General features: G+C 43.7%; 3 protein-coding genes across 3 annotated transcripts; all 3 read right to left on the reverse strand.

The window, feature by feature from the left end:
• Positions 1 to 3: 3 nt before the first annotated feature.
• Positions 4 to 4,990, reverse strand: LOC123179896 (uncharacterized). Its single transcript, XM_044591802.1, has 9 exons — positions 4,012 to 4,990; positions 3,631 to 3,686; positions 3,470 to 3,552; positions 3,166 to 3,244; positions 2,039 to 2,149; positions 1,356 to 1,465; positions 1,139 to 1,222; positions 585 to 622; positions 4 to 422 (listed from the first exon to the last, which is right to left on the reverse strand). The coding sequence occupies exons 1-9, from the start codon at positions 4,904 to 4,906 to the stop codon at positions 352 to 354; spliced, it is 1,527 nt and encodes a 508-aa protein (XP_044447737.1). The 5' UTR covers positions 4,907 to 4,990; the 3' UTR covers positions 4 to 351.
• A 4,992-nt stretch (positions 4,991 to 9,982) lies between these two features.
• On the reverse strand, positions 9,983 to 10,964 carry LOC123179899 (uncharacterized). The gene has a single exon (XM_044591805.1). The coding sequence runs from the start codon at positions 10,866 to 10,868 to the stop codon at positions 10,230 to 10,232; it is 639 nt and encodes a 212-aa protein (XP_044447740.1). The 5' UTR covers positions 10,869 to 10,964; the 3' UTR covers positions 9,983 to 10,229.
• A 4,367-nt stretch (positions 10,965 to 15,331) lies between these two features.
• Positions 15,332 to 17,611, reverse strand: LOC123179898 (39S ribosomal protein L22, mitochondrial). The gene is made up of 5 exons (XM_044591804.1): positions 17,317 to 17,611; positions 17,058 to 17,216; positions 16,289 to 16,399; positions 16,102 to 16,168; positions 15,332 to 16,009 (listed from the first exon to the last, which is right to left on the reverse strand). Exons 1-5 carry the CDS (start codon positions 17,530 to 17,532, stop codon positions 15,732 to 15,734), a joined length of 831 nt encoding a protein of 276 aa, XP_044447739.1. The 5' UTR covers positions 17,533 to 17,611; the 3' UTR covers positions 15,332 to 15,731.
• Positions 17,612 to 24,366: the final 6,755 nt, after the last annotated feature.

Below are 24,366 nucleotides of genomic sequence, written 5' to 3' on the forward strand. Positions count from 1 at the left end.
AAGGGCAGGTAGGATTACACTATATTTTATAAAAAATAATAATGCATTCAACATCAAAATTTGCGGCAGAAGAGCTACATCAACGAATGCATCCATGACAATTTTGCAAGACATAAAACTAAGCATTCATTGCAGGTTTGCAATAAAACAGAACTACGACAACCATACAGCCTTCAGGGTTAGCGAATGAATTCCTTGATTCCAATCAGACACCAGAAGCCAGCTTGTGCAGATTCAAGTAGACCATACCACTGTATCAGCTCCTTGCACCATGACCATGAGGGCTCAATCCACCACATGTCTGGAAATAGTGGCTCTTTATCGCAATCTTGCAAAGGGCATGACCAATTCTCACAAGTATCCCTTGGTGATTTGTTCTTGCAGTTCGTCGAAGTTCCAAGCGTCATTGACCGAATAGTCACCTGCCGAGCAGCCAGCAGGCATAAAAATCAATGGCATAAAAAGTATTTGCAATTTCTGAGTCTTATGTGCCTTGAAAGCACATATGTATATAATGCTGATATGTAACTTAGTGATACTAGTGAAAAAACAGAGGATGTATATAATGCTCATACAAAACATACCAATTGAGTCCCTCCGAAGGGCAGTTAAATGAGCACAGCTGCAGGAAAATGCGTACACATTAGATTTAGTCATCGCAATGTATCAGCATAAAAGAGGTGGAGATATCCATGGGCAGTAATTCATGACAAGTAGAACAACAGGATTCCTCTAAGACCACATATGAAAAGATAAAAGTGAACCATTAAATGCTTCCAGAAAAATAAAATGGAAGACACTTTTGTGATACTACATTCAACAGAATCAGTACCAGAAGATAGTAACCTATAGTGCAATAGTTAAATTCAATAAAGAATCCCCCAGTTCAATGACATGCAAATACTTGTTGCACATGAAGTCCTATCACTCATTAGGGGAGAAAGCAATTTGATAAACTAATAAGATGATAACAAGGTAACATGATATTTGCACACACTTATAGCACAATCTTCTCTTTGAGAACTCAATAAATAAATATGAAGGTAATTATGGCCTTTGATTCAGTTAAATCATGTCGCACATATAGGAATATATGCAAACCAAACAAAGCTCTACTACAAAGAATAATAGAGCACACCTTCGAAGTGCTTTCCCCAAGTCTGCACAGAGGGACCGAATGTATGTTCCTTTCGAGCAAGTAACTCGGAATATCAAATTTTGCCTGCAGATATGCAAATAAAATTTATCTTCAAGGGGATTCAAACATGGCATGAGAGTATGAGGCACTTAAGTATGGATCTGTATTGTCCACATGGAATGCGAAAGTCGAAAAAGGGAGGAATAAGGAAGAATACCTGTCTTCTAAACTGCGCTCGATATCAAACTTGTATATTGATATACGTCTTGGTGAAAGCTCTACCGATTCACCCCTCCTTGCTTTGTCATACATTTTTTCTCCACCAACCTGATGCCGATGATCAATTGCAAACACACAAGTTATGAACCTATTACAGCGTGGTTGGTTGATAAGCGGTGAGTAATAGGCAGGAAAAACCCATGTGCCAACACACTGAAGACATAACAATTATACTTGTATAAACATCATAGTCTGCTATTATTCTATATATAATGTTAATGGGTTGTTTAGCATCCTCTTGCTTGGCCAAGAACGGAATATACTGGTAATTCTACATTTCTGTGCAAGATAATGTAATCACAAGTGTGCAGCCAAGGATCAGAAACCATGCCCAATTACAACTTCATAACATTATTTACAGCAGCTACAGTATGATAGGGCGGCTATGGTGAAAAAAAAGCATCATATCTTTCAATGCCCTTCTCCTTTTTTTTCATAAATATATACGAACGGTGTGTAGACTGTTATGCAAAAGATGCGTGAGACATGTTGTGCAGACCATCCAAGTCTCAAAGACACTCATTCATACATAAAAAGAAGTTATAAAGTCCAGCACTAGCAACCGAATGACATAAATTACAAGGAGTAACAATGGCTTCAGTATACAAGGATATAGTGTACCTTAATGGCAGAAAACATCGGAGGAACTTGCCATATTTCACCCATGAATGATGCTGCTGCCTTTCTAATATCTTCATCTTTGATGTGTTCCCATGATTCCCTCTGAATAACCTGGTCACAAATGGATGGTTAGGCATAATATAAACTAGATGGCACGTGATTTAAATCAAGTCAGTGTGAACATTAACAGTTTTCATTAGGTAGCAAGGATTGAGTGACAAAGAACAAATGGATGTAATGTATTGTCCTCGAATAAAAGGTGAGATCGAATAAATCAGAATTTAAGATCTTAATGGTAACATATCAGGTGCAAATCTTCAGGGCCCAATAGTATAACCTGGCTTTATTTAGCACCAAGTAAACATGAAAATTAATGCAATTTATTATGTAGTCTCTGAAGTGTTATAGCACTCTTCAAAATATCAGCACGAAACTCAAAATGTGTTAAAAGAAACAAAGGAAAGGTAAGTTGAGTGTGCATAGTAACCCTTTCCTTCTGATTGGTCATCTATCACAATTTTCACATTATTCCTACTAACAGAAAATGAATTTGAACTTCAAGATATACATGCAGAGTAAGTTCAGAAGTACATGTGTACTTTTTATGGCATTATTCCTGTTGATTTGGTGCCTCAACCGACCAAGTTCTATGATTACACCTAAGGGTGGTTTGCACCTCAAACCTCGTATGTGTTGGTCTTAAACACACTGTGATTTCTGTGACATTGTATATAGCACAAGGATAGGACCAGAATCATCACAATTCAGAGGATAATGCAAATTCGTATAGAGTTAAACTACACTAACTGAGAATGAGACATTGGTCATATCAGTCAACAAGGTAATCGCTAATCAGGTGTTTTTTTTTTCAGGATAGCATATCTACATTCCAGTTTGCTGGCAACATTGAATAGTCCATAGGTAGCATAACTAATTGTCAATCTAATAAGTTTGCATTCCATTATACTTCCTCATATGATTCATACTCCCTCCGTCCCATAGTGTCAAAAATGATCTTACATTTTAGGATGGAGGGATTATCATATAAGTCAAAAGTAGAACCATTTGATAGTTCCTATAATAGAAGAATGCTCAGTAGATCATTGTAAAGATATTAAGATATATACGGGTGAATCTGCATCCCAGGTTGATGTTGCTTCTCCAAGCCGGAAAACACCACTATAGCCTTTAACCATGCCTTGATATCTTCAGATCACGAAAACATTGAGTCAGGAAAATCGGCTTGAAGTTCACAAAATGCTAGTGCAGGAGAGACGGAACAATGTCATCAGTCCAGTTCTTCAGAATGCAGATGATATTATTCCAAATCATAACAATCTAGAATAACTTGAAATTGAAATGTGACAATTGAAAGGAAGATTGTTCCAGTAACCCTCACGGTTTCCCCGAAAAGAGAAGAATAGAAAGTACCTATCAACAACTTTGGTTGCTTTGCCCACACAAACAATCAACAATCCAGTGGCCATAGGATCCAGAGTACCAGCATGGCCAACCTGCAACCAAAGCTACCGTAAACATGTGGGGGGAGCAAACACCACATTAACAACACACCATGAAAGCTGTTAAGTCACCTTTTGCACTTTCACCAACCGCCGTAGTTTTCCACAAACAGTAAATGAGGTCCACCCTGAATTCCGTAAAAAGACAAAATTCATTTTGAGTTAGTAGAAAGACAAGTTCAGCATCATTGCCAATGCCATTTCTTTTACTAATTAAACGGCTACCACATCCATCTAACCTACTCATTCTGCAAGATGGCCACCAATTATAAAATAAAGGCTGCAAGTATGCATTTACACACACTGCATCTACATAAAAGGTGGACTGGTGGTATGCTTCTCATCTATGGGTTGCTAATTAGCATCGCCATCGGCATATTACACAACCAATACATTGCCATGGAATTCACAAAAAACTGAGAGCATTCATCAATGTGGAAGCGAACGTGTCACCTTTGGGCTTGTCGATGAGCACGACGGTCCCGGTCGGCCCGTCCCACCGAGGCGGCAGCTCCGTCCTCGTGCTCGCGAGGTGCGGCCGCGGCCAGTCTTCTTCCTCCCCCTCCGCATCCCGCTTCACCTGCCTCGGCGCCCCTCCCAACACCGTCTTCTTCTTCGCCGCTGTCGAAGCGTCGTCAGCCTTCCCCTCACCAGGCCCTTTCTTCAGGGCCCTGAAGAACTCCTCCACCTTCCTCTCCAGCACCTCCCCCTTGTCTGCCCCCTCCTTCTTCCCGACCGCCTCGCCCTCTTTCTTCTCCTCCTCGAAGAAAACAAGTCCCTTGTCGGCGTCGGAGGGCGGCTGGGCCGGGGCGGCGGCGTCGGCGGCGACGAAGGCGTTGTCGAGGGACTGCTCCGGGAAGTACTTCTTCTCGAGGCGGTAGAGCATGCGGTAGTGCTTGTCCTTCTCCCAGGGCATGGCGAAGGCGTCGTGGAAGTAGAGCGCCTCCTCGCGCGCGTGCAGCCGCGGGAAGTCCACCACCTCCGGCCGCAGCTCCACCATCTCCGACGTGGTCGTCGGCTTGGTGCCCGTCGTGGCGTCCGGGTCCGGGAGCTGCCGGCTGCGGCGCTTCCGGAGGTACTTCCGCTGCGCGCGGTCGAGAGCGGGCTGCTGCTTCTCCTCGGCGCCCTCCGCGTCGGCCGGTGGGGGGCGGGGGGCGGCGGCGGCGTCGGCGTCGGAAGGGGTGGATTTGGGGGTTTTCACGGGGCGGTGGACGAGGAGGTCGTAGTAGAGCGGGTAGGGGGTGGCGGTAAGGGAGAGGAACCGGCGCGGGAGGCGGGGCGCCGGCGCCGCCGGCGAGAGGAGCAGCGCCGCCGCCGTGGCCACTGCCGGTCGGCCGCTCCGAAGCATCTCGCCGTCGCTCCCCCCTCTGTCGTGCGGCTGCGCGACGGCGTTATCGCCGAGGGCTTCTTTCTAGCGTTTTCAGCCGTCTGATCTTGGATGGACGGTCTAGATGGACGCTGGGAGAACAAATAGAAAAAGCCTTTTCAAATTGATCAAGGGTTTTTTGTAGTGTGTAAAAAAGAGAGTATGATTTAAACAGTTTGATTCACTAGGGGTTTCCAATATTACCACTTGTGTATATGCAGGTTGATGTAAGCATGCTAGTTTACAATGTCGATAAAAAGGAGCAAAGAAAAATCGAAATACAAGTTCCACTCATAGTAATTTCAAGATTTTTACAACTAAACGAAGATCTGTTATGATCTCTGTAAGTAAAAGAGTATGCTACAATTCGCATTTTATTTAAGCATAAGATACATTGTGATTTTATCTACAATGTCTTGATACTAGTGACACAACCAACTAAGTTAGGTCTACATCATTGATTGTTCATGAGCAAATGAACATTCGTATGTCTAAAAAGATTTGTTGGGATTGCATGGCCTGTGTTGACGATTAAACCAGTATTAGTAGTTACAACAAATTCCAAGACCGAAGTATCTTAATAAGCGTAAACCCTACAACCTTAGAATTTTCACATTCTTACAATATCTGAATATAAAGCTATAATTCAAAACGGTGCCCAGGCTCATCTACACGCGCGTTGAACAATAAACTCAAAAAAAAAAATTAGTGAACGAAATAAAAAATCTGAATTATTTTAAGCATCCAAGATGCTCAAGTGCGCAAGGTGCGGGCAAGTTTTCGTGATGTTTAGACATCTGGGTAGCTCATACAAAAAAGACAAAATCAGCTCGGAACAGTGTTATTCTCCAAAGTTTCTCACACACCCGAAATTTGTCTTTTTATGCACAAGCTCCTCATATGTCCAAACAGCACAAAAATTTGCACGAACCTTGCGCACACAAACATCTTCGATTAAAAAAAAAATTTAAGTTGTCACGTCACCGACGTAATCCACTCTGAATATGAACATCACTTGTTCCACATTGAACACATGTTGACTTATGAAAGGTATGGTTTATTGCCAAAAAGAAAACCTACTCAAATCCTTTGACAAAATGACTTCAAGAGTACAATTCAAGTTTTCTGTAAAGCTTGCGTGAAAAAGGTACAAAATTACGTCATGTAGTTGGTATTTAGCACTGATGTGATGAATAGTGCGTACATAATGGTTTGCTTTTGTTCCAAGAGAGGAAATGAAGAAATTGAAGCATTCTACGGTTGCATTAGGATGAAGTCACTTAAAGCTGGTCGGAAACATTTTTGGAGACCAAACTCCATCCTCATAGGTAGTCCGATAATAACAAGTCTGAGTTGTACTCCCTCTGTAAACTAATATAAGAGCGTTTAGATTACTAAAATAGTGACATAAACGTTCTTATATTAGTTTACGGAGGGAGTAGAAGATATTGAGATGCAAGGGCAAATTCATAAGGGCTCATGGATGAAACTGTGCTCTTAGAACAAGGAGCTGGCACAAAGGGGCGAAGCTTGCTACAGCTGCCATTGCTAAGCTTTGCTTCCACTACTTTCTTGAAGTTGTTGCGACGCCTAGCGGGCCGCCTCTCGTTAGCTCAGATTCATCGCCTCCGCTCATATCCCATGTAGGTTCCCTCACTGCCCTGGTTTTCTTCTTCTTTTTGTTTATTTTTTATTTTTTATTTTTGACCAGCTTTCTTTGGTTTTTATTCTTTTACTTTATTTTGCTTGCTTTTCTTTCTTTTCTTCTTGGGATTTTCAATTTTTCTTTCTTTTCTTCTTGGGATTTTCAATTTTTCTTTCTTTTCTCGTTATACTTAGGTTTTCTTTGCTTTTTTCTTCGTTTTGTTCCATTTTTTGCTTTTCTTTTATTTCTTTGTCAGTTTGTATCAGTTTTTTTTCTGAACACATATCTACCTTTTTATCAGTAAATAATGCATATATTAAGAGCACATGTAAAACATTTTTCTGATACATGCTGGATCTTTTAATAATACATGATGATATTTTTTAAAAGTATATATTTTAACACGTTATAAAATACTTGGTAACATTTATTCAAATACATTTTTAATGGAAATACCATTTTTTTAAACCACACAACATTTTTTAAAATTGTATAGCTTTTCTGAAAATTTCACAAACTTTTTTTAGAAACACGCGAATATTTTCTTAAAATGTCATGATCCATCTAAACATTTTTTAACCCACGTGATATGTGAGTATATTGATTGTAATATCATCTTATATTATGGGATGAAGGGAGTACCATTTTTTACAATGTCATGGATATTTTTTGGAAACACGAGAATATTTCCAGCAAAGGTGACGTACATTCTTTTAGTGGCACGAACCATTTCTTTTACATTATGCAAACATTGTTTAACATTCTTTTCATATTTTCCAAAAAAATCGCATGCATTTTTTGAAAGGCGGGAACCTTTTTCCATTGTGATGAACATTTGCTTTGAAAGTTATCAACATTTTCAAACTGCGCTAATTTTTTAACCCTAGATTAGCATTTTTTCAATTTCATGTTTTTAAAGTTGGTAAGAGGTTTCGATCCTGGGACATGTGGGTTATGGGCCCACCACACTTCCGCTGCGCCACTCTGATTTGCTTGTTGAATTTGCAACGTCAAAGTTAGATAACGGCAACGCCTGAGTTTGCAAGTAAGTAGGCAGGGGTGCTGGACGGTCACTCTTATGATGATGTTGTTGTTGTCCTACTTAATTCCGCCCGTCCACGGACGACAACAACACCAAAAACGGTACTGATAAAACGAGGCGCAAAATTGGTTAGAAATGCATGATGGCCGATGTGGTTCTCCCTATAAATACACCATGGCGTAACATGCCACTTAGATACGCACCTTAGCTAGCTATCTACCATCTTCCGTCGGTGCTCACGAGCTAATAGGTACCAAGATGAGCAAGTCGTCGTGGCCGGAGCTGGTGGGCGTCCTGGCGACGCTGGCGGCGACGCAGATCGCGCACGACAGGCCCGACGTCGCCGTCGAGGTGCTCCCGCCGGGCGCGCCGCTGATGCCCGACTACAACGCCCAGCGCGTCCGCGTCTTCATCAACCTCGGCGGCGTCGTCTCCAAGACCCCCGTCATCGGCTAGCCTCCCGCGAATGGCACTTAGTAACGTAACACTACGTACAGTACGTACCAGCGTGTACGTCGTCGTCCCTGTCCCTGCCCTGCAGCAGCGCTGCTGTGACTACTGTACTATATACGATACAATGGAAGAATGAAGTGACGTTATGTGTTTGCGCTACGTGATTTCTACAAAAACTAGCTAAAATATTCGTGGGTGTTATGGAATAACAAATTTTTCGGAGGGTATAACTCGTTTATCTTGCTCATGTTTATTTCCGTGTTAGCCGTACTGGCATTATGCGTAGATGTGCCTACTGTTTGTATAGTACATGCTTATTTAGATCGTATTCAGTATGTCATTAATTCTGTCAATGCCATGTTTATGATTTTTTTTGGATTAAGTTAATCAAAAATTGCCTATTTACTCAGCAGCACGTGCATTTGATTTTTCTTGAACATGCTCACTGGGTTGAGCAAGACGAGTCTCCTTCTCAATCACACTGGAAATGATATCATCAAGGCTTAGCCGTTCAGTTTTGGAGAATATTAGCTGGCGGTGGAGATCAAACTCCTCATTTAGGCCATCAAGGAAGAGCTTGCCCACAAATGGTTCACACCAGGTATGGTGAACAGCCACGTCATTCTTGTCGACGGGTTGAAAAGGATGGTAATAGTGCAACTCCCTATAGAGTCTCTTCATCTCACCTGCATACTCAGTCACTGATTTGTAGCCTTGCTTCAAGTTTGTCAACTCCTGCATGATGCGAGTAGCCTGCATCTTATTTGATTATAGATAATGTAATTAGTTAGTCCTTAGGTTTGCCGCAGCACTCCGTGCCGTAGCTTGGAGATGATGTCGCGGGTCACGGCGGCAGCTCGAGTGCCCACGACAGTAAATCACGGCGACACAACATCACAATTAGCCGTCACCAAGGTTGAAATCACACAGGATTAACCTGCTCCGATGCCATGTTGAAAATCATCTGAGATTTGAGGGATTTGAGCTAGGGATTGGAGGGAGCGTGAAGAGCATTTGGGAAAATTTCGGATCGTTCCTCACCGATCCATTCTCTCTGTGCTGATTTATATATTGTTTGTATAATTTACATTTTAGACCCTAAGGACTCACCTAATTACATTACCTATACACCAACACAAAGTCCTTCATAAAAATACATCCGAGGAAGGAAAGAAATAACTCGTCATGTATCTATCTTGATATTTTCTTTTTCATGAGTATGGTCTGTTCATCATTGCTTTTGTGATTTTGATTATTTCTTGGATCAGAGCATATATTGAGGAAAAATTGTGCGATACCCATGTAGGCCTATGAAAAATCCATCGAAGCACCGTTGGCGGCCGATGCTTGTGCGATACCCGTGTAGGCCTATGAAAAATTGCTGCCAAACTAGCTTGGTACTACATTGACGTGGTACCTCCACTGTTTTTAGAATAAAATCTTTTTTGAAAAAAGAGCAATGTTTTAGATTCAAGAAAAATAATTATTTCAGGTTTATGATAAATTATTCTAACTTTCGAGAAGATTGTAGAAAAGTCCATGAAAAAAATGTCGTAGGTTTAGGAAAAACAATTATCATTGATTTAGGTTATTGGTTAATGAACCTGTCAAAATAGTTAACCGGATGAATTTCCTTTTCTCCTGTCTCTCCGATCACGCATGTCTTGCATTAACCACGACCAATTAGTGCATCATTAGGAGGTCGGAATAAAACTAGAAAACCTGCAAACCAAATAGTGCATACATTTCTTAGCGTCTTGCAAGGATGGTCATGCCATAAGCACATAATTCTTATTCATATTGGGACTAATAGATGTGGATCATAAATCAACTACCGTCATTGTTGCCCACTAATGTCATACGCGAGGAAGTATCAATGCTCAAAACCAATCGGACCGTGTTAAACGGGGTCACCCGCACAATAGATTTAGGCTTAATACAAATGATATGCAAGATTACAATATAATTTTATTAAAAGTTTCCTTGGGGTGATTGAGTAATGATAAATCGACTAAATCCATGAACGGTAGATATTGCATTGACTCTGGAGCTTGTGCCTCACTGTTGGGTGTTTTGGCGGATGGAGAAACGCCTCTTTTCTCATAGTAATGTGTCAATTTTTTTCTGTTGCAAAAGCACGGTCATATTTGCTAGTAGTGGATATACTAGACGAATAAGCAAAGCTCCTGTGGTGTCGCGCGTGGGCTCACGATCGCGCAGTCCACTGCGGCCGTCCTTACTTGGCGCGCGCGCCCGATGGCCGCCGCCACCGCCACAATGAAACTCGCAGGCACGTGCGCCCAAGTTGCCAGGCGCTGGAGTGCGTAGCCGGGCTCGTGGACACCGCCGTGAGCCGCCACCTCCCTCCACAACGCGGCCGCCATCGCGACACGCAGCGGCATGCGCGGCGTGGAGGCGAACTCGACCCGGAGCGTGTGGAAGGCTGCGGCGGCACGCAGGCGCGCAACCCCCGCGTCCAGGCCTACCCGCCTGGCCAAAAGTTGGAGCGCGGCCCCGCAGCGGCCGCGGATGTTGCTGGGCGGCGGGACACGCGTGCGGCCGCCGCCGGCGGCACGTAGGCGCGCACCCCAGGTGTGCAGGCCCATCGCCCTGGCCGAAACCTCCGCGCGGACGTGGTTGGGCGGTGGGACGCGCGTGAGGCGGTGGCGGGACGCGAGGGAGCTGGTGCGGTGCACCTGGGCGTGGCAGGGCGCGCAGAGGAACGCCGCGTCGGCATGGCAGTGCACGTCTGCCCCCGCGACGCATGGCGCGCAGCGCGGCCGCCTCACGCCAGTGCGCAACATCTCCGAAGACGTGCGAGCGGCTGCGCGTTTTTTCTTCCTGCACCTGCAGGCAGACAGGAGTGGAGAGGGCAAGGAGGAGGCAGCTAGCTAGCGTGGTGCGGCTGCATGGCTTGATTCCCCTCGCCCCATGCGGCGCGTATTTGAAGAGGAGGAGAGGGATCCCGTGCAAGTTGACCCCCGGTGGACGTGCGTACGTACATGAGTGCAAACGGAGGCGACGCGCCACCCTTGTTTGGTCTGGCGACGACGTGGAGGAAGGAGGGCCGAGCGATTCCCATGCCAAACAACAATCCGCAACGTTAACGGCCGGGAAAAAAAAATCCTATACGACTTGGTCGTACTCAACTGAAAAAAAATCCTGTATAAGATTTTTTTTCTTAACGGCTATGGTGTGGCGCTGCACTTGCACTTGCCCACGTCCCGAGACTAGACTTTCACACTACTCCTATTATACGTGGCTGGCGTCTGGCGCCCACTATCTAAATTTTGGGCCAGCTAGATATTCTAGTCCGACACTAGATATTCTAGTCTGTGACATTTTGGTCCAACTAGATATTCTAGTCTATAAGAGCTAGCAGAACGAGTGCATCATTTTCGCACCTTACCGGATTCCGTTGGGAAAAGAATATAAATCCCAAAAAATAGGATTTCTTTCTACAAGTACATAATGAATGGTCTCTATGTACCCGTAAAATTTCGTGAACTAATATGAGGTTTCTGTATAAACCTTGTCTTATTTATTCATGAACAAAGTTTGAAGGAATGGTTACAATATCGTGTGAAACACCGAACCACACATGTCTACCAAACTGTCAGCTTCATAATTTCTACATCTTGACTCATGAATAAAACAACAATTTTGAAAATCCCTTCTTCTATCATTAGAGCATCTACAGCCGCGGACATTAGATCCGTCCCCTCATACGCCCGCGAACGTGCTTAGAAGCGTCCGCGGGCAGTGATCAGGCAGCCCTCGAATTTCCTTGTCTGCATCCGAATATCTCATATTTCAAACCTTAAATCCATAGAAAGCATGAAAAAGGAAAACCTATGTACTATCGTAGATCAAGTAAAACCTACACTACACTATCATTCTCATCGGTGATATTCACGATCTCCGTGCCGGGCTCCGGGTACATGGGCGGCAGCCGTAACTCTGGCTCTTGCGGCTCTGCCTCCTCCACCTCCTCCTCCGCTTCTAGTTCGACGAAATGCTCTTCGCTCTCCACCCGTTCTTGCCGGATGAAGCGTCGGTTGGCCTCCACATAGGCCTTATCCTGGATGGACTCCAGGATGGTAGTCTGCTCTGCCATCTCCGCCGCTTCGGCGACATCTAACTTCGCCATGGCGTCCTCCATGGCGAAGCTCGCAACCAACTCCGGCTCCGCCGCGTCCTCCTCTTACGGATCGGCCCCCTCCATGGGAGGCTGCTGCTCCGCCTTCGGCTACGTCTCTCCCTCCTCTTCGTCCTCCTCCGGCTCCGGCGTGTCCGGAGGACGGCCGGCTGTGATCCGGGCGGCGCGCCTACCCGGGATCTCCTCGAGAGCCGGAGGCGCCGCTCTGGCGTCAACATCGCATATGTGGTCACCCTTTGTCAGGCCATGATGAGCTCGAACGGCGAGCAAAGAGGGAGGCATAGAGGGAGAGTGGATTTGGCTTGGGCTGACGGCGCTGAGAGGAAGTGAAGTTGGCCTGGACTAGGGGTGCTATTTCCCACGCGCCAAATCTACCGCGCGAGCTGCCGCTATTTCCCGCGCGCCCAATCGCTTCCCGCGCGCGGTAGTTTCCTGCCTCCGCTGGAGCGCGTGAAAACTTGCCGCGCGCGCTAAAATGCCAGTTTACCCCGCGCGCACGTGTTTTGACGTGTCCGTTGGAGATGCTCTTAGAGTCCATGGGTTCCATGTCTCCGTGTACCATGGGTTCGCTCAACTAACCGACCGACCAACTCTTTTTATTTTTTTCAAAAGTAGAAACGTACTCATTAATTACAGAGTATCCATTTTTTACAAATTTACGTTCAGGTCCATAGACCACGTAACGACAACTACAAGCACTAGAGCGGACCCAAAACGTGCTGCCATCATCGCCCCTCCCTCAACGGTGTCAGGCAAACATCGTTGTAGTACACAGTGAGGATGTCGTCATGCTACGGTCCACTGGATCAGCGCACCAGAACTGACGACGAAGAGAAGCGTACATCAAAAGTATCCAACTTCTAGATACACGAACACAGACCAACGAAGAGCGAATCATGCGGATCCATTGTAGACAAATGCCGACCGAATCCCGCGATATCCGTCGAAACAAACCTCGCATGCCCTCCGACGACGCTAGAAGTATCATCGAAACGGAGGGGGGGGGGGGTAGTCGGGGAGGACTTTAGTCCATCTTCATGGAGCCGGCTCGTCTCTCTGAGAAGGAGACAAATCCTAACAAACTTCAGAAAAATTTCTAAAAACGAAGCACTCCCGCCGGCAAGGGCCGAGATCCACCGCGCTTCCATGACCCTAAGGCCACAGGAGACAAGTTAGACCGACGGCAGCGCCGACGAGAGGCAGGAGAAAACCTAATCACGGGTGCCCTTGCAGTCGAGTATTAAACTTGAAATAAGAGTGAAATGTTCTACTAATCCATTGGCTCAAAGTGATTGCATGCTTTATACCAACAACTCGAGGAGTGATGAATTTAGGCCATAAACTCGTTGATTTGATCAAATAAGACCAAAATTGACTCGAGAGAAAAAAAGCAGCCACCTGGTTGCCACATTAGCATGAAGTTTTCATCCAAGAGTATATTTGGATCAGAATTGGGCTTCCCATGTGACGGGCAGCCTTGTAGATCTCTTCTAGATGTTGTTCCGCAGTCAGCTCTTCCAAACCATCTCCCTCTGCTTCTGTAGGCCACCGTCCGCCTCCGCTCGTCCGTCATCCTCGTCGTCGCCCACCGCTGGCTCCTCCAGGCCGCCCTCCACCTCCTCCCAGCCGCATCCCTTCTCCATCCGTTGTCGATATCAACTTCTCCCATCATCAAGCGTTATGCTCCTTGGAACACAAAGGAGAGTAGACCAACATGCATTCATTCCTTTGGCAAAAAAAATGTAAAAATTAAGTTTTAGGTATATTGTCTTCTTCTTTGGTCTATGTTTCCATTCCTTGATTTTTAACGGTATTATCGTGACCTTTCACGTTTCCCTTGTGAAGCCTATGCCACCGCCACCACCTTTTGCGCCAGCTGCTACTCTGGCTGCCAAAGTTGTTGACGAGAAGTGTACTTGCATTGGGATTTTTTTTTTTGGAGTTTCCATCTCACCTGCTTACAACATCTATATAGAATAGCATATGCATTGTACATGTTAAATGACACCAGTGATCTAAAAGGTCTTATATTTATATTTGTTTACTGGGGGGAGTATATTTTTCAGTAGAAGATGCTCTAATTCAAATTAAGCAGAAAAAACGAGCGATCGACAAAATATGGGCCCAGCGAAAATGGAGAAGCCCAACCGCTCTGTTTTCAGTGGATGAAAAGGCCCAATCAGAATTTATCAGGTGGACGAAAAAGAAAAGGGCGCAGCAATTTGACAAAGCCCAACCGGATAGAACCGGGCCCAGCAGTAAAAGATATGTTAAAAAAAGAACTTATCAGAGCCAGGTTTCGATCCTCGGACCTGTGGGTTATGGGCCCACCACGCTTCCGCTGCGCCACTCTGATATTCATGTCTATTTTGGTGTGAGTCGCCTATATATACAAATAGCTGCTCGGTTCATGTCACTCACACGTACAGTAAGAGGATTCTGGACGTATACATGGACGACGACGTTCCCTCTTATGCTGGTTTTGTCCTACTTTAATAGACGTATACATTAACAAACTGAAGGAGAATGTGATAAGTTGGAAACCTATATAATAATAAATGATTTTGAATCCCATGTGTTTTTCTAGAATATATATCTTGGACTAACAAGCATCATTAAAATTTCTAGAAATATATATGTTTTTATCACTTACATTTTCTTGTTTCCCCTTGCTTTTCAAGTCTGTCTTGACTGGGCCGCTAGGTGTGCAAAGAACTATGTCCACATCAGTGTCAAAGCTGCTTTCAGTCCGGCAAAGCTAGATGGTTTTGACAATATAAGGTACTCCCTCCGTTCCAAAACAAGTGTCATGGTTTCAGTTCAAATTTAAACTAATAAAACCATAACAGTTATTTTAGAATGGAGGGAGTATTTGGTTTGGCAGGCCGGACTTAAATTTTAAAATGAATAACCTAATAATACTCCGATTTGCTGAGCTATTAGGTTTGGGAGTATTCAACACACAACTAATCAGGTTGCATTTTCTCAACAAGGAAAATTAATCAAGTTGCAAGAAATGCATTTTATTCGATCCAGAATTTGAGAGAATATCTAACCACTGATTAACACCATTCATGACAACTTTCAAAAAATAACGCACCCAAGGCCACAACCTAAACACCCTTGAATATCAACTTCTGGATCCCACACCAGTATCAAAAATTCAAAATGTGGTTTACCTCGCAACCAGTATCAAGAAACAGACCGACATGTGTAAGAACAGACATGCCGAACAACACATCAGAGGTCAACTTATTCATTGTCAACCAGAGCAAATGTCTTGAAAGAGCAAATGTCTTGAAAGATTTCGTACGGATGGATGACACAAACACAACAGAGGCTGGTCAGGCAAACGAGATCATGAATTCTTTCGAGGGAGCGCCACGCCATGATTGTTCTTCAGTAAATCTCAACAAACAGATGGACGAGACAACTGCAGATCCAGCTACTAGTCTCTGGCTCCAGGCCCGCCAAGAAAGACGGACCCTGCTGCAAACAGAAACTCGTACTACGCTGAAGCACCAGCCTCCTCCTCCTCCTCTTTCCTTTTGCGAGCCCACTTGGGGCTGACCTCGATAAGCCGGTGCGGCATGAGCTGCTTCTCCTTCCGGGTGAGCTTCTTGTAGTTCATGACCCTGAGTTTCGCAATCTTGGCTTCCTCCTCGGCTGTGGCTTCTCTGACCACCACCGTCAGCCTGCACCTAGGTCTCTCCCTCACACCGCACCTACCTTTGGCGTGGTAAGACAGCCTCTTGAGATAAAGTCCTTTTCCCACAAAAGCCTCTTCTGCAGTGTCGTCGGGGAGGAGGGTGATGAGATTTAATTTATTGCAGACATGGAGGTAAAATGTGAGCAGCTTTGCTGCAATCTTATCTTACCCACAATAAGTTTATCTGCATCCAGTCCATGGTTGTGAGCTGCGTTCGCACGAGCAGAATGGATCACCTACAGCAATTGATAGGAAGAAATTCTCATGAAAAACATCAATGGTCAGTCTGGACCTATCGCAGAAAGTAGTAGAGTTACTTGAGTAGGTATCTTTTTTTTTTTTGCTGATTGCCGAACCTGGTACAATGTTTTCGCAGCCCTTTTAACCGTCACTTGCAACTGTAAAAGGGCATCTTCCACGCGCATTCCTCGAACCAGCTTGGCTACCAGATTTACCTTCTTGGGGCTCTAAAACAACCAGGAACATTAAGATCAATTGGAGGAAAGAAATATCTCTTGATGGTACTAGCAATATACTATTATGAGCAGTACACCAGTTCATGAAGTCTGCCGGGCAGCCTTAGTCTCTCTACATGCTCATTATTATATTCCAGCAAAGTAAGATAAGCAAGTGTTTTCCAACCAACATAAAAATTCAGCAATGAATAACCAGTAGGCTAAGTAGCCATAGCAAATCTCAGGAACACATATTTAACAATTGCAGATGATGTGCATAAAAAGCTTCATGCGCCTAATGCTTTATCTTCTCCATACCGGTTGGTGGTTCCGACATACCAAGCATCCAAACACTCTTAGTAAGTGTCATGGAAACAACCTGTATCTTGACTAAGCTACATGTTGAAGAGAAAGTTTCAGGTACACTGCATTACTTGACACGGCTGCCACAGAACCGCGCACATGTCCTTACTCAAGCAATTTTCAGTAAGTTTCATGGAAATGACATGTATTTGGACAAAACTACATGGTGAACGAAAGCTTTCAGGAAACTGCGCACTTGACACGGCCGTCACAGGGCTGCACAACACATGCCATTACTCAAGCATTTTAGGATATCTCTGAGGATTGAGGAACATAACTAACAAACTACTACCAAGCTGCTGTTTACCTGCTTGATGTCCTTCTTGATGGCTTGGACTTTCGTCCGCTTCACTACCGCTCCCTTCTTGTCGGTCTCTTCCGCAGCCCCCAACGGAGACGACAACGGCGAAGAAACGGGGACCATGGCATCATCCGCAGCAAGCAGGCTCCTCGTGGTCGATATCCCCTGCAACGAAACACCAGGGGAATTTGAGCTATCAGCGAATTTCATCAACAACGCGGATCATGTATAAGAAATTGGAGCGGGAGAGGAGTGGTGCACCTACAGCATTGCGGATCAGCTGATGGAGGGAGGAGGAGGGGGCGACGGCCGCCGGGCGCAGCATGTCCATCAGCGCCGCCGGGGCGGCGCCGCGCGGGAAGGAAGAAGGGGCGGAGGAGAGGTGGCGGGAGAGGAGGAGGCGGGCGGCAGCCGCGGAGGTGGTGGAGGCCGAGGGGGAGAGCAGCCTGCGCGCCATGGCGGCGGCGGCGGCGGCGGCCATTGGCGGCGACGCAACCCTAGCGGGAGGAAGGGAGAAATGGGGATCGAGCCGAGACGAAGAGCTGTGTGGCCCACTATGGGTTTAGACATGGGTTTAAGTTTTTGTTTTCTCTCTCTGTGGTTTGGGTTGGGCCTGAGGTTAAATGGGCTTTCTCACGGCCCACCAAAGCCCATACTGAATTTACCTGTTGTTGTTTGAGTATGGTTTATCGGCTCATCTTCTACAAAGAAAAATAAAAAGTACTATGATCTATCGGCAAGGCAAACCCTAGTTGACGCCAGCGCCCGAGACAGAGTTAGCACAGTTCCAGAGTTCGCGTCCGGTTACTCTGTCTCGTCCGCTGAAAGCTACGTATTTTTTTCGATTTTTCTTCTATGGTTTTGTTTTGGTTTTCTGTATGGCCTTATTTTTTTATTTACATTTTATTTATTTTTTATTTTCATCTTTTCTTGAGGTTTGATTTTTTTCCTGGTTTTCTTCCAGTTTTTATTTTCACTTTTTTAATGTATTTTATGTACTACAAAATTTTCTAACATAAGCGAACACTTTTTTTAATACACACTGAACATTTTTTAGATATAGATGAACAATTTTTATATGCGGTAAACTTTTTTTAATATACTGTGAACTATTTTTTCTAATACATACTGAACTTTTTAAAAATATACACCAAAATTTTATTAATATTGTTTTATTTATCAAAGTAGGGTTTTTATTTAGATCCCTTTGAAAAAGTCCAACGTTCGGTTTTTCGAAAGAAAAACCCCAACTAGAATAGAAGAGAAGGAAAACAAATCGCACCCGCCTAAATGAGCGCTCTAGGGTGGGCCGGACCATTACTGGCTCGGTTCAGGTATGGCCACCTATGACGACAATGAGGGTCCACTAGAGGTCTCTAGTTTATCCGCGGATGGCAATGAGGGCGGGTTGGACGGACAAACCTCTTTCAAATCTATGACCATATCCACGTCCACCCATTTCCCATTTTCGCGTCCACGAAAATATTCATGGGTCACAACTTCTGCTTGTGTCTTGTCCGCCAAACATCCACAATAAGAACAAGAACCACAACGGTATGACATCAATAACAATATTGAAAGTCTGCACATGTTACAACACATATATTTAGCCTTGCATACATCACAAGCACGACATGTATTCACCTTTGGGCCATTGGGCTTCGGGACTACCTATATGACCTGGGCCACTTCCATGTGGGCCCACCTATCAAATGGGTGCCCAATGGGTCCTTGAGGTTATTTCTAATTCATGTCCCATGAGTTTTCGGGTATCAACCTACAAAAATCCAACCGTCGAATTGCGTTTGGACTTCAAGTTGTAATTGGTGTGGAATGGGTATGGCTACTGCAATATGTTGTATCCTAGGCCACTTATATCATAGGGGCGCCACACATTATACATAGAATAAAAATATTAATTAATTAGTTGGGTTTTAGTGAGAGGGAAGGCTTAATAGATGTGTGTGTTAATTTAAAGTTTGTGATATCCTTAACACAGTAACTTAACTAGAAAGAGATCGAATAGATAAAATGTTATGGGCTAAACTTGATTTGCTTGGAATATTGGGAAAAAATATGTTATACATACATAAAGCGTCAAACATAAACATAATGATCTAAACTAAGATTTCTTGGTTCAATTAAAGCATCTTAATCATAGAACACTCTCAAAACAAGCAATCAACCAACACTTCATGCATTGTGCAAATTTACAATCTCAAAACAAGGGATCAGAAAGCTAGTCAATCATGCACACAAAGTATCGATTGGATCTTGAACAAGAACAAGAATGGCATAATCATTTCCTAAAGATAAAATCAATGGAAATCCAAACATATATAAGGTTTAGTATTTTTCCTCTAGCTACTAAGATGTTTCAGTTTTCTATTCGACTCAATCTCAGGCCTAGAAGCATGTACATTCATACAAGAGGAAACCGTCTCAATAATTATGGATGCCTAGCTACATGCATGATTGGTACTCCTGCTTCCTGGTAATTCTTGAGGGTATCCAATGGGTGGCCACTCGTGGGTGCTCAGTCAATACAATGTGCAAGCTGCGATCCATACGCCTAGACATGCATGCATGCAACCAATTTTGCACCAACCGCACAACACCCGTGAAGCTCTTGTTAGGACAACCGGTAGTGTGCATTCATTGATGGGCAGTGTGTCACTCATGTTATTGGCCGAGCAGCCTCGGTGAAGGCTGCTTCCATCATGCCAAACTTGTTAGCAGTTGCACCTACCATTGTTGCCATCATGGTAGCAACCGGTGTCATCACCCTCGCTAACAAGTTTGTCGTGTTGGAAGAAACCTTTCATCGGGCAGCTCGTCCCATAGCATGAGTGTCACCCCTTCCACGAATGCACACCATCACAATTGCAACAAGGATTAGCTTGGCATCGATGAATATTTCTCCATGGAGAAGTAGAAATGGCAAGTAAATAGTTGATGCCCAGTACTTATATTCTTTTAAAACACACACAATCACATATATCACCTCATTAATTGCTTTCTTTTTTCTATTCTTTAGTTGCATGCTTCACTTTAGTATTTTTTTTCTATCCATACAATCCATCCACATCAATAAGTAATGCGTGTTTGCCACGCCATTATCACCACCATAGTTAATTCTCACAATTTATATATGTTGTCCCCATCCATGCAACTCATCCACATCAATAAGTCATGCACATTTGTCACATCATCAACATGCAATGGCAACATAGTTAATCCTCATAATTTATACATTTTTTCCTATCCATGCAACTCATCCACCTTAATAAGTCATGCATGTTTGCCATGCAACTCATCCTCATAATATCATTATCCTACCAATTTTAGCATGTGTTACTGCTGCAATGAGAGACTTATATTCTTCTTTTTTGTGAAAAAACAGAGATAGTTATCTTCTAGTATACCAAGATAGTTGATTCTCACTACTTCTATTTTTCTCAATATGCACACATGCCACCTTATCACACATGTCACCTCATTAATTATTATCGTCTTCCTATTTTTTCGATTGCATGTTCCAGCTCACTATCAGGGGCGGACCGAGAGGGAAAATGACGCGGTGTCCCAGTGTTAAAGAAGACACATTTTCCATCTAATGATAGGGTGTCACGCACTACACTATACATGAAACTTACCAAGGAAAATTTAGAAGGTTGAGTTGCACCTAACACCATAACACGATGTCTTTATTAGAAAGACATCAGATAGATAAAATGTATATGGGCTAAACCTGGACATCTTGCTTTGCAAACTCAGAAAAGAAATATTTAAATTATATGGTGCACATGCATAAATCCTCAGACATAAACATAATTATGTAAAAATAATAATTTCTTTGGTTCAGTTCAAGCATCTTAATCATAAAACACTCTGGGGCATCAATCCGCACAACCAACCAACAATACATGCATTTTACAAATTTACAATCTCAAAAGAATAGATCACAAGTTAGTCAGTCATGCACAATAGTACCGACCAAATCTTGAACAAGAACAAGAATGAGACCTGTATTCCTGAGAGATAAAATCAATGGATTAAGCACAAAGGTTTAGGGGTTGTTTGGTTCTAGACCTAGGAATGCCGCACTAAATATTTTTGGCAAACCTGCCTCAGGCTAGTTTCATAAATTGGTGCCACAAGTTGGCAAACATAAGATAATCTTGCCACATTTTTTGAGAATATGCGACATGGGGTCTTAGTGTGGCAAAAAGCATCTTGCCTATGATGCGTCTTAAACCAAACTTCCATCTAAGTTGGTCAAAGTTTCCTAACCTTAGGTGTGACAACCTTAAACAAATTTTAGTCTCAAACCAAATAGCCTCTTAGTCTTTTCCTCCACCTACTAAGATGTTTTAGTTCGACTTAATCTCAGACATGAAAGCATGTACATTTAGACAAGAGCAAAATTGCCTCACTACTTATGAATGACTATCTAGATGGATGGTACTCCTGCTTCCTAGGAATTCTTCAGGGTTTCTAATCGGTGGCCACTTTTGGGTGCTCGGTGAATACAACGGGCAAGCGGTGGCCAGTACGCCTAGACATGCATGCATGCAACCAATTTTGCGTCCACCACACAACACCCGTGAAGCTCTCATGGCCTCACACCATCTTCATACACCATCTCCTATTTAAAGCAATGTCCACCTTCATAAGCCTCTAGGCGAAGCATCTCATTGCATTGGATTCCTGAATCATCCCTCAACCACTTGTTAGGTCCACTGGCCATTGCCAAGATCACGAGCATCTCAGTTGCGCTATTCCTTGTCCAGCGGTGTGCATTCATGTATGAAGGGGATGCAACTTATGCAATGGGACGATCAAACGGCCTCGTTGAAGGCTGTTTCCATAACCGCAAACTTGTCAGCGGTTGCGCTAATCCTTGCTACCGTTGCTGTGCCTGGTGGTACGTTTGCGGTATGGAAGAAGCCTTCAACGAGGACCCTCGTCCCACAGCATGGGTTGCACCCGATTCATCCATGAATGCACATCACCATGATGGCAACATGGATTAGTGAGACTCTGATGAATATCTTTTTTTCTGCAACGGGACTCTGATGAATATCTACCCTGTAGAAAAATAGAGACTGACGAATATCTTCTTTACAGATAAATGGAGAATGACGAACATCTTCTTTGCAGTAAAGCAGAATGAACGACGAATATCTTGGCGTAAAAAAAAGGGGGAGCGGCGACTATATACGTTGGAAGAACAAAAGGAAGAGTGGTGAATAAATCAGTACACTCAAGAATGCCGACGAACAAGGTATGTAGAGACGCACCATCCTGACTGACTGGATGATGCTCCTGCATCATTCAGTACCAGCTACTACTCATCACTCAGTATTCTGCAATCTGGTTCAGTATCCGTAGTATATTCCTCAGTAGCCGTGATGAATTCAGGTTAATCGTCGAACCGAGACAAGAAATTTGGCCCTCAAGCATGCATCTTGCCACCCACTTGTACATTGATTTAAGTAGGCTTTTATTTTTACATGCTGGATGAGCAGCATATGCGAATCTCATCCAAATATAGTTTGATCTGAACCTAATTGGTCAACGGTGATAGATGTACACTAACATTTAGATGAGACAGGGGTGAAGGGCTAATTTAGCACAGAACTCGGCTTTTGTTTTCTTTTCTGCACAAGCACAAGAAATCTGCAAATGAGTACATATTCGAACATGTACATGTGTTCATTTTCTTTCTGAAACTTCATAAACTGAAAAAAAAAGTGTTCTGCATATCTGAAAGTACCCCATTTTCTTTTCTTTTCTGCACAAGCACATGAAATCTGCAAATACATATATTATACAAACATTTCCATGTGTGAATTATCTTTCTGAAACTTCATAAACTGAAAAAAAGAAAGTGTTCTACATATCTGAAAGTACCCCATTTCAGATCAGAATCCAGTTTATTTATTTATTTATTTATTTGTGAGAAGGATCAAAATACAAGTTGGGTCAATAACCAAGATTGCGCTGTTCTACTTTGCAGGAAATAAAACGAGCAGTGGTCTAGAGAGAAAATAATGGTAATCACACATGCTGTGTTAATATCTGTCCTGGCATATTTCAGCGCACAAATTTGCACCAGCCCTTCTTTGCATGCAGTTGCAGCTCAGCTACCGAATCAGATATCGAAGGCGAGATCAGGGCACAGCTTCATCGTTGGGCCTCCCTGCATACACTGCAACAGAGGAAACAGCAGAGCCATTCAGCATTATTTATTTATTTCAAAGAAAAGGCCAGTATTACACCTTGATATCAATGCGTGCAGACTGGCCGGTAGAGAAGAGAGCAGGGAGATAAGGGAGAAGGCGTCGCCTTCAGGTTTGCGATGAAGATGGTGTATCGTCGCCGCCGACTGCCCGGCAATCATGAAGCTCCCCACCAGCCACCAGGGCGGTCAATCGTCAACCAGCTGGTGGCCTGGACCTGAAGAGTCTATTGTTGATTCACCTGTACTGTCATTCTCCAGACCGAAAAAGCAGAATCTTCCATAGGCAACTGGCAGAGGCAAGGCCAAGGAAAACCCAAGCCCGTTTTTCATATCATCAAAAACAGGAGCAAAAGCAGACATTCACCCTGCCCGGCCACAGGGGCAAGCAGGCAAGCAAGAATCAACATTCCACTTACATCAGGAAGTATTCCAGATGAATAATCCACAAAACAATGCAATTGCAATGCACATATTCAGCATATATTTGTTTCAACAGAAATAATCCAACACCGCTGATGCCTAAGCATAGATAAGTTGCACAAGATTTAGTTCAAGCTTTATCATTACAAGCTAACAATGGAAAGGATAAAAAAGAAATATATGGAGCAAGTTGCCACTGACACCACACTTTTTTTATTTTTTGGAAGGAGCAGAGTAGCTCAGGCCTCATTCAGAGTGACGTTACAGGAAAGCCAGCAGCAGATGATAATCCTGCACAGGAAAAGTGGAACAGCAGAGGATATGAATTTGAGAACCCTTGGGCAACTTGGACATATAGTAAAAAAAAAAGGTAAAAGTGGACATGCATTTTGATTGTACTAGAAAACATGGGGCCTATGTCATTAAGAGAGGATGGGAAGGTTGAAGTTGAAACAATCATCAATACCTCGTGTAACTTGATAGTGGGTAATTTCATCCGGAAGGTTGAATATTTTAGTCATCGGAATCTTCATCATCCTCTCCAGAAATAATAACCCTGGGATGGTTGGGGTGGACACATGCTTCATTCCTGATTACAGCTGCCGCAGCCCTGATTTCAGAGTATCCAGCACCCTCCTTGTAGAGATA

Source organism: Triticum aestivum, chromosome 1D, assembly GCF_018294505.1.
Source record: "Triticum aestivum cultivar Chinese Spring chromosome 1D, IWGSC CS RefSeq v2.1, whole genome shotgun sequence".
NCBI lineage: Eukaryota > Viridiplantae > Streptophyta > Magnoliopsida > Poales > Poaceae > Triticum > Triticum aestivum.

Excerpts from the sequence above, each read along its gene's own strand:
- LOC123179896 (XM_044591802.1), bottom strand. The coding sequence starts at position 4,906 with ATGCTTCGGAGCGGCCGACCGGCAGTGGCCACGGCGGCGGCGCTGCTC. Across the intron at positions 1,223-1,355 it reads GAGCGCAGTTTAGAAGACAG|GCAAAATTTGATATTCCGAG; the intron begins GTATTCTTCCTT and ends GCATATCTGCAG. Across the intron at positions 423-584 it reads CCTTCGGAGGGACTCAATTG|GTGACTATTCGGTCAATGAC; the intron begins GTATGTTTTGTA and ends GCTGCTCGGCAG.
- LOC123179899 (XM_044591805.1), bottom strand. The coding sequence starts at position 10,868 with ATGTTGCGCACTGGCGTGAGGCGGCCGCGCTGCGCGCCATGCGTCGCG.
- LOC123179898 (XM_044591804.1), bottom strand. The coding sequence starts at position 17,532 with ATGGCCGCCGCCGCCGCCGCCGCCATGGCGCGCAGGCTGCTCTCCCCC. Across the intron at positions 17,217-17,316 it reads ATCAGCTGATCCGCAATGCT|GGGATATCGACCACGAGGAG; the intron begins GTAGGTGCACCA and ends GTTTCGTTGCAG. Across the intron at positions 16,010-16,101 it reads TGCAGATAAACTTATTGTGG|AAGAGGCTTTTGTGGGAAAA; the intron begins GTAAGATAAGAT and ends ACGACACTGCAG.